Here is a 10,079-nt window from a genome sequence, read left to right on the forward strand (position 1 = left end):
AAAAATGGTTTAACTGAATAGATATTCATATTCGAAATGAATAAATTGGGCTCTCACGGTTGACTGTTTAGCCAAATAAAGTTGGCAACATTTAAAGAAAATCAACATTCTTACCTAAAGAGAGTGGTATGAGAAATATTTGGTTGTCGCTGCTTGTGAGATCTTTTTCACATGTGGATGGGGGGAGGGGGGTGCATTTGATACTATAATGAAGTTTTTGTCATTGTCATTGAGACGGAAAGACGTAATATCTTTACCTTTCCTGTTTGGGCGAAACAACTTTTTTAATTGCATGTTTTTCTGGGACCAAGCCAACTGCAAATATCGTGAAATATCTAAAGTAAGCGTCTTGTTTGGACCTTTTTTTTTTGGAACTTTAACGAAAAACACCTGGTATTGTTCACTTTAACGAAAAATCATATTTTTATACTAAAAAGTCAATCCTGGTACTATTCACTCTACCCTTTATTTTGTTCTTATCATTAAAACTCAAAGTTTTCAAATTCTTTTCATTAGTCTTTTTTTTTTTTTTAGTGTTATACTTTCTTATTAGAGTGTTTATTTCTAGGTTTAGGGTTTTGTTTGTGAAGAAAATTGAGGTTCCAATATAGAATTTATTCTCAACAGTTTGGACTCGAATTTCTTATATTATCGGCTCGTATGTTTGGAGCTGCTAAGTTGAAAGAAGATCAAGAAAATTTTCAATCATTTTTTTAGATACTATTGTGGTTTTAATAGTCATGGTATTGTCTGAAAATTATTGGCAATTATCTTGAAAATGCAAGGATATTTAAAGAGCCTGGGAGATTGAAATGTCATGGGGTTTTAAGAATATGAGGGTCAAACTTGACTAGCCATGGGGAAATTATCTTGATAGTTTGATAACAAACTGTCAAGATAATGTGATTAGCTTGTAGGCTTGTACGTCGATGTCATAGCAAATTGCATTAAGATAATTTTAAAAGTTGAATTGGCTAATCAAAGATGTGATAAAAGATGGCAAAATAATGATCACATCACTTCCTTGGTGATTTTACACGCTGCTTGTTCCAATAGCATCAATTGCGTGCTGCTAGTAATTGTTGGATTTTTAGATCGTCAGCTCTGTTTCACTCTAACGATATCGATATTGTCCTCATCTTTACCACCTGCCCAATTTGTCAAGTGTGGGTTGGATTTTTAGATCGTCGGCTCCGTTCCACTTTAACGACACCGATACTGTCCCCACTTGCCCAATCCGTTGTTCCAATAGCATCAATTGCATGCTGCTTGTAATTGTTGGATTTTTAGATCGTCAGCTCTGTTTCACTCTAACGATATCGATACTGTCCTCATCTTTACCACCTGCCCAATTTGTCAAGTGTGGGGTTGGATTTTTAGATCGTCGGCTCCGTTCCACTTTAACGACACCGATACTGTCCCCATTTGCCCAATCCGTTGTTCCAATAGCATCAATTGCATGCTGCTTGTAATTGTTGGATTTTTGGATCGTCGGATTTGTTTCACTCTAACGACACCGATACTGTCCCCATCTTTACCACCTGCCCAATCCGTCAGGTGTGCCATCTTTACCACAAAATGCCTCTGTATTAGTTAGAGTAGGTTAATAATACTATTTAAACCTATTGTGGAGATCCATAGCTTATCTGATATGGGATTCTTAATACTTCTTCTCATGTGTAACCTCATTTAGTGGTTCACATGTGGAGATTCACGTCGGTAATTGCAAGGGCCCGAAACCGTGAGCTCTGATATCATGTTGGAATTTTAGATCACCAAGCCCGCCTCACTCTAACGACACCGATATTGTCCCCATCTTTACCACATGCCCAATCCATCAAGTGTGGGGTTGAATTTTTAGATCATTGGCTCCGTTCCACTTTAACGACACTGATACTGTCCCCACTTGCCCAATTCGTTGTTCCAATATCATCAATTGCGTGCTACTTGTAATTGTTGGATTTTTAGATCGTCGGTTCCGTTCCACTCTAACGACACCGATATTGTCCCCATCTTTACCATCTGCCCAATCCGTCAGGTATGGGGTTGGATTTTTAGATCGTCGGATCTGTTCCACTCTAACGACACCGATATTGTCCCCATCTTTACCACATGCCCAATCTGTTAGGTGTACCATCTTTACCCCATCTTTACCACCTGTCAAATCTATCAGATGTGCCATCTTTACCACAAAATGTTTCTGTATTAGTTAGAGTAGGGTAATAATACTATTTAAACCCATTGTGGAGATCTACAGCTCATCCGATGTGGGATTCTTAATACTCCTCCTCATGTGTAACCTCATTTAATGGTTCACATGTGGAGATTCACGTCAGTAATTGCAAGGGCCCGAAACCGTGGGCTCTGATACCATGTTGGATTTTTAGATTGACAGGCCCGCCTCGCTTTAACGACACCGATACTGTCCCCATCTTTACCACATGCTCAATCGGTCAGGTGTGAGGTTTTACCACAAAAAACCTTGGTATTAATTAGAGTAGGGTAATACTATTTAAACCCATTGTGGCACTTTATCCCCACCGATGTGGGATTCTTAACAGTAATTATCATGTGGTATGAAGTTTTAGGAAGCATGGTGCAGTCGAAATTGCTTGTATAGTTTATCATCCAAGGCATACATGTCTCTATAATATACCGCACAACGTGAAAAGGACTTTCAATTCAACCATCAATGCTCTGTGAAACCCTTCACAATCCTGCGTGAAAAATACAAACGGATTTACTATCAGTCAAACACATATAGCGTTTGGTTAAACAAATTTGAGTTGGCAGCCGATGCAAATTCAGTCTGGTTAGATATGTTTGGGTTGGCAACCAGCAAATATGACAGTTTGGTTAAACAGCACCAGAGTTGTAGAATCTATCCAGTTTAGGAGTCTTGACAGTTTGATTAAACAAAAAGTTTCCTAAGTTCGACTGGCTATCTAACCCAAATCTTTGCCGACGAACACATTGGTCATGGAGGAGGTGCTTCGTTGTAGAAACTGCGCTAATTCGGGAAAGAGAGGAATCCGTAGGATGAGAACAGTGGCGGATCCAGGAAATAATGTTTGGGGGGTCAATAAGGATAGCGCGCAGTGCGTAAATTTTTTTTAACAGAAACGGCATGCATATCGTCATTTCATCGAGTCTTGGTAGGATAACGCGACCAGCTACTCCAAAATCCTTGTTCAAAGGTCCTAAACGTTCAAACCTGGAGGAAGAGATTGCTTCAACTTGTCGGCCTTCTCGGAATCAAACACACAAAGTGTGTAAAGGTACTTGGAGCACCGAACCTTGAACTCGACAGCATCCTTGGTCCTCTTGATTTTGACATTGCGGGCATCCTTCCTTTTTGCAGTTAGAAGGAAATCCTTGATCTCATGGATCTGCTTCGGCATTTTGCTTGTTGCTCGGTCGAGACCGGAGGCTGCGTGTTCTCTCTCAAAGTCCGCTTATCTCTATTTTGATGTTTCCTGGTATGAACTACCAGTACACTCTGATTTCAAATAGTTCTGAAAACAGAAGTACTTCTGGTGGAAGTGATAATTCCAATCCCACAAGTTCCTTGAATATAAAGAGATTTTGTTCTGTACTCTCAAGAGAAGTGCGAAATCATGCATTTGATCTCAAATACTCAAGTCGTTGCTCTCCTGCCAAGAACTGCACTCCTTTGTTCGCATCTGATTTGGCTCGTGTTGTTTCGTTGAAGCCTATCGAGTGTCTGAAAGATGCGAAAAGGTTGAGATTTCTGGTGGAATTTGTAGACAGCAACAACGTCTGGTATCGAAGGCCATTCGATCCCAATACAACTTTGATTGGAGAAGGCTCATGGGATGCAGAGACAAATCAGCTGTCTTGTGTTGCATGTCGATTCTTGGATGCAGCAGGTTCTTGGAACAATACTCGTGTTGGTGATTGTTCAACAAGAATTACCTTGAGGTTTCCTGCTTATGGACAATCGGGAAGACAAGTAGCATGGCAGGGGAGATTTGGAGCAACAAAAATGTCACAGAGTTGGGTTACTTTGAAAAGATCATGTTAGAAAGTCCTTAGGATGACATCGGAAGGGTTCTGATTCCTGGTGTGAAGTATGAGTACACCAAAACCTAACAAGTAAGCAATTTGTCTTCAACCACCCCAGCCGAGGAGTTCTTTCAGACCTTTCGTCGAACACTTGATGTGCAGCCAAGGGGTCTCACCAGCAGCTCCAAGGGTCGCACCAGCAGCTCCAAGAGGTCTCTAAGGTTGTTTCCATGGCTTCCAAGGGGTCGTGTAACCCCATTGACCCCATTGACCCCATTGTGGATCCGCCACTGGATGAGAAGGAGGCGGAGGTTAAAGGGACCAAGGAGAGGAAAGGAACGGAGAAAGGATATGCGGTGGAGATGTAAGGCCCAAATCGATTTTTTAATTTTATAATATTTTTTATTTGGTTTAAAATAACTAACAATTTTTTATTAATTTTTTGTCTAAGTGGTTAAAATTTGGATCCTCCTGACCAAGACCAAATCCAACGGTTACAAACAAGAAGGTCGTTTTAAAATTATGATAATTATAATCTTTAGATGAAAATTCAACGGCCCTGTCTTGATCAAGAGAATCATTTCCTTGGGCTCAGGGGAGGATCCAAATTTCTTCTAATCCAAATTTGACATCCATATCAAAATATGACTCTACATTTGCCACGTCATCATTTAACAATCAAATTAACAGAAAATTGAACGAGGATTGGACAAAATGCTGTGTTTTGCCTGTTTCTAGAATTGATTTAATTTTATTTTGGCCCTCGATAAAGAGTTTGCAAGTGAAATCTAGGTAAAAGCGTAATATTTTCATAGACATCGAAATTAAGACAGCCACATCACACAGTTTATAGAAACTTAATAGACACCGGAAACACAATCCACATAGCAGACTGGCTTATAGATGACAAAATATTCAGATAACAAACTTCTCAACTGAGGGTTCAGAACTTCAGAGAGACGCATTCTGCAGAGGTCGATGTTGCTGCAGGTTGCAACGACTCAGAAACCGTGAATTTTGATATTGTCTTTCTTCACAATCCCAGCCTGTATAAAACAAAATTGTGAATCAGGACCAGACTCCTCCAAATTGGCTCTGTAAGACCATCTAATGGAATAATCAAGGAAGCAACTTTGACGGTTTTATAATACATGTAGAACATTTAACGTCATCAAACCATTCTGTGAACTACCTGGACTAGAAAGGTAGATACGTTCTTTCGCTGATCACCTTGAAGCTGAATGACCTACGGACAAACAACAATACAACAATTAGGGGGTGTGTATTAGAAACTATATTATAGATTTTACTGTTAAGCACGCACCTGTCCTAGTTCTGGGTCCTGGACAACGGTACCATTGCAGCAAAATTCCTTCTTAAGGTCTTTGAGTATCTTGTTGTAGCTAAACTCTTTCTTCAATCCCTGCACAGTAGTCAGGCTTTTCCTGCCATTGCGTTGCTGTACACGGATGTGTACATACTCTTTTGTCCCAGCACCCGAGTCCTCAGCAGTTGCCTCGGCAAAGGGATCTGAACCCAAGAAACAGCAATTCAATTAGATAAATGGAGGGACGCACAAGAAAGGATGAAAGACAAGCAAGGCAACGATAGATGCTCACATCTCATAAGATCATAAAAAATTTAAAGCACTAATCCAATGTTCAAATAGTGAAAACAAAAACCTAATGTGAGGATGTCATGAAAAATAGCCTTTCATACTCCAGCCCCCTCATGCAAAATTAGACTAACAAGCAGCAGATATTTTTTTCCACGGTCTTAACCAAATATTCTATACTCTCGTTTCGCACTTTGAAGGATCAATAAATCAGATTTTTTTACTTGCCAACTATGTATAAGCACAGAAAAACTCATCAGCAATCAAGAGAACTGAGGGGAAAATAAAGGGGGTAGCCTTCTACAAGCGTATAAACTTATCATTTTTATCACTTACGCACAAGGCGGTGAAATTTTTTAGTTTTGAGCATAACTCAGATTCCTAAGAATGGTATGCTCTCCCACTTTACGTACAATTATTTAGAAAATATCAAACAACTAGACACAAATCTATATACCTTACAGTAAAAAGCCCACTAAATTATAATGGAGTAGCCTAGCTCCATCACTTTTCATAAGTTTTTAGGAAAAGAGATGTAATCTATCCTAGTGAATGTGGATTTGATGCACAAGATCGTCTCTGCTGTGCTTATATTATATAAAAGTGAAAATGACTTCCGATCGTCCCTGCTCTGCTGTGCTCAGTAGATAAGAAGCTAAGAAGCAACAGTAACCCATAACTTTAATGCCTACAGTTCAAATCCCCACACTCACAACCCTATATTTTGACCAGTACATATTAAATCAGATCGTATAGACCACGTTCCAAGCAATTGAACCAATGCCTTCAGAAAGAATTGTAGCCAAATCAAACCATGTAGGTTATCAAAAATGTCCAGATAAGCAGTTTAGCTTGGTTTCTTGAGTAAATCAGGTTGTCAGATTGCTGAATTACTCTAGTTGACACTATCTCTTGATAAACAACAACAAACCAATTTCTCAAACTCCATGTCTACTAAATTACAACAGTATTGAATATCGGTGACTAAAAATGCTCTCGAGCATATAGGTGCCCAGTTTTTCAACCAATCAAACGTCCTGGAGCTATTATCCAACTTATCCAATTGGATTCGAATACAGGCGCACACAAGCATGCGTTCAAGCACATAAACACACACAAATGAGTTACGAATCAGCCCTAAACATACCAAAGGCAGTGGGAAGCTGTACGTCGATGTCAGACATGAAAATTAGCTGATTCAACTAAGCGACCCTGCTAACCGGAATGCTCAGACCTGGATCACATTAAACAAAAAATATAAATCTTCATGTCCTCCATCACATATAATCAAGATAATAACACAAAAAGAACAGATCACATAATCGAAAAGAATTTTCGCAACTCTTCCGGAATAATCAACTGCGTAATCACAAGGGAGTAAACAAAATCTATATCGAATCAATTGCAATCCCACCCTCGGAAAAAACTAATTGACACCGAAAAACAAAGAGGGTTCGAAAAAAGCACCAAACTTTTCGGCTTCATCTAATCAAACATGAAAATAATATATTTTTCAAGTACTTTACTGGAAAAATTAAAAATCAGAACACCAAAAAGAACTTAATTCCCAGTTTTTTTTTTCCAGAGCGTCCTGTAAATAATAAAAATTAATGTAATTCCACCTCTCAGAATAATATCAATTTAAAAAAATTAAAAAATTAAAAAACTTCCAATTTATACAAAACCCCTAAAATTCGGACCAGATATTAAACCATCAAAAACCCTAGAACAAAGACGAACAGAAATCGGTAAGGGGATCGAAGAACGAATTACCTGATCTGATAATTAGGGTTTTGGAATTGGCGAGTCGGATCGAGAAAAAACCCTAACCCCAAATATCAGATGAGCCTGAGCGAGCTCTCTCGACCGCGTTTAGTAGATTGCTGTTTGGGAAGACGGAAAAAGTGAACAGAAAATTGGGGCTTTGAGATAGATATTTATTGAATAAACAAATAAACAAATAATAATTAAATAAACTTAAAAATATGTGCAAGGGGGAGAGTGGTTTTGGTCATTTGCACGCGCAGGGGTTTCATTAGATAGTCCACGCGCTGATGAGAGCACTAGTTTTGGGTTTGGTTTATTTGAGTGACAGCTGTGGGTAGCTGGGAGCGAGTAGAAGTTGAAACAGAAAAACAATGTCTGGCTTTCTGAGTTGGTAAGTCGGTCTAATGACCTTGTCCATTCTGGGCAATAAACCGCACCGTCTCTTGCCGGGCAATTGAAGTCCGCGTGAAGGGCAAAATAGATGAGTCTTCCTAAAAATCTAACTCTGATCTAAGTTAGTATTACAGTTTTGTAATATTTCTGTTTACTTAAAAATAGAAAGTCTCATATTTGACACATCAAAAATACATATAGAAGTTGAATACCCATTTCTTAGACTAGAATATCTCAATTCTCGTAGAGTAAAATATCGTTATAGAAAGAAAAAATCACACTTGTATTTATTTTTTTATTGTTTCCACCCCCTGAGAATTTACAATTTAAGGTAAACTCCTTCAAAGTCAAAACTATCTTCAAAGCTACTTAATATAATTTGGGTGCGGTTGTTGCACCAGACTGTCTCGGACTGAACTAGCTTCAGAGACTAAGCTGGACTGGCTTAAACTAGACTAAGCTAAACTATATTAATGAAGCATTTGGTGCAGTGTCGGATTAAAAAGAAGGATAATGAAAATCAATGAAAAATAAACCTATTTGAACAATCACAACAAAAGAATTCGATAATACGACATCATAAACTAACCAACCTAGATTCATTATAGAAGGAAAATTGAAATTAACTAAATCCACTTTTCTCTACCTACCCAATTCAAACCAAAACAAAACAATTTCTCATAATTAAAACATAATAATAAATTTCTCACAAAGCTACCCAATAAAATAAAAAATTGGGTAAAAAATTGTATTTTAATCCTTTTGTCCATCGCTATATGAGGTTCTAAAATGTGAGCCCAGAAATTGTGTTGCTCCTTAAATTGAACGACATCGTCGCCACAACCACAAATCAACAAATCCAATTGATGGCACTACAGATCCATCTTCGTCACCTTCGTGCAGTTGTGGTCGACCCTAGCCTTAGGCTGTCGGTCTTCGAACTCAGTCTTCAAACCCAGCCTTCGAATGTCTCATCGTTCGGGCCACTGTTGTAGACCCCCAGCCCTCAATCGATCACGATAATCAAATAAACATTCCCTTTTCTAATTGATCCACCACCCAAGGAGTGTTCTGTCACCTCGGCGAAGAGGAGTGGGTGGTGCTGACATCGATCCGAGTCTAGGTTGTCGGTGCAAAGAGATAGAGGAAGGGAGAGAGAGGATGCAAAGTGCAGGAACAGACGTGAGAAGACGAAGGTCTTAGCAATCCCATGGTTTTGCGGGGGTCTCGCTAAGAACTTCTAGTGAGGCCCTTAGTCGACGCGTATCCCGGCTAGTACCATTAAAGTTAATCTGCGCGAGTAACAAACACGGTACTGGACAAATCTTTAATCATGTCTAGTCCAACAAAGGCTAACGAGTGCAAACAAACGCACCCTTTAGGGTAAACTCCACATTAGTAAAACTGTTCGTCAACCAAAAACTAATAAAATTATTACTATACCCTTTAATACAAAACTGAAAGAAGATATTAGAAAATAAAACAATTTGGGCATTAAAGTAATTTTGTACAAATAAGTTTTTTCTAAGTACATCGATATTTTTACACTAGGGGGAGGGGAAGTTCGGCTAAGCCACACAATGGGCAACCTTATTTGGTATCGAATTCGCCTATTAGGGAGAATGACAAGTCATCAAATGTAGTTACTGTTAAATAGTTTGTTAAAGCTAAATGTAATCAGTTTTGTTAGTAACTGTAGTTAGTCAAGGTAGTTAAGGGTATTCTTGTAATTAGCCTAAGGCAGCTAAGGCTATATATATTCACATCTGTACAACTGAATTATTGATTCAATACAATCAAGAAAACTTACTGTTGAAGTTTTCTGTTTCTATATGGTATCACGCCATCCTGCTTTACAGCACCGACCTTCTTTTCCGCTCGACCTCTCGATCGATTCCTGATCGATTCTTGCTTTCTTCTTTCTGATTCTTCAGCTTTTCATTCCCGATCTCTCTTGAATCTTGATCGCTGCAAGCTATGGTTGCTCAATCTGCATCGCAACCTATTAGGTATTCTTCTCCGATCATCTCTCATTCGGTCCAAAACCCTAATTCCTCTTCTAATCCGAGTCCTCTGAATTCGTATACTTCTCTTACGATTCACAACATCGGCAGTATGGTTCCAATCAAGCTGAAAAGTTCCAACTATCTGCCATGGCGAGCACTGTTTGCTCCAAATTTCCGGCGATACAAGCTTCTTGGTATCATTGATGGCATTGAGATTTGTCCTTCACCATTTTTGCCCGATCGCTCAATGAATCCTGCCTTCGAGGATTGGT

General features: G+C 38.9%; 2 protein-coding genes across 2 annotated transcripts; both read right to left on the minus strand.

The window, feature by feature from the left end:
• Positions 1 to 3,159: 3,159 nt before the first annotated feature.
• LOC103429248 (large ribosomal subunit protein eL38z/eL38y-like) lies at positions 3,160 to 3,560 on the minus strand. Its single transcript, XM_008367399.3, has one exon. The coding sequence runs from the start codon at positions 3,399 to 3,401 to the stop codon at positions 3,201 to 3,203; it is 201 nt and encodes a 66-aa protein (XP_008365621.3). The 5' UTR covers positions 3,402 to 3,560; the 3' UTR covers positions 3,160 to 3,200.
• A 1,255-nt stretch (positions 3,561 to 4,815) lies between these two features.
• Positions 4,816 to 7,833, minus strand: LOC103429260 (protein translation factor SUI1 homolog 2). The gene is made up of 5 exons (XM_008367409.4): positions 7,415 to 7,833; positions 6,789 to 6,875; positions 5,351 to 5,556; positions 5,219 to 5,272; positions 4,816 to 5,072 (listed from the first exon to the last, which is right to left on the minus strand). The coding sequence occupies exons 2-5, from the start codon at positions 6,823 to 6,825 to the stop codon at positions 5,028 to 5,030; spliced, it is 342 nt and encodes a 113-aa protein (XP_008365631.1). The 5' UTR covers positions 6,826 to 6,875; positions 7,415 to 7,833; the 3' UTR covers positions 4,816 to 5,027.
• Positions 7,834 to 10,079: the final 2,246 nt, after the last annotated feature.

This window comes from Malus domestica, chromosome 03 (assembly GCF_042453785.1).
Source record: "Malus domestica chromosome 03, GDT2T_hap1".
Lineage (NCBI taxonomy): Eukaryota > Viridiplantae > Streptophyta > Magnoliopsida > Rosales > Rosaceae > Malus > Malus domestica.

Coding starts and splice junctions, on each gene's coding strand:
- LOC103429248 (XM_008367399.3), bottom strand. CDS start 3,401: ATGCCGAAGCAGATCCATGAGATCAAGGATTTCCTTCTAACTGCAAAA.
- LOC103429260 (XM_008367409.4), bottom strand. CDS start 6,825: ATGTCTGACATCGACGTACAGCTTCCCACTGCCTTTG. Junction 5,557..6,788: donor ACAGCTTCCCACTGCCTTTG/GTATGTTTAGGG, acceptor TCTTGGGTTCAG/ATCCCTTTGCCGAGGCAACT. Junction 5,073..5,218: donor TATCTACCTTTCTAGTCCAG/GTAGTTCACAGA, acceptor TGTTTTATACAG/GCTGGGATTGTGAAGAAAGA.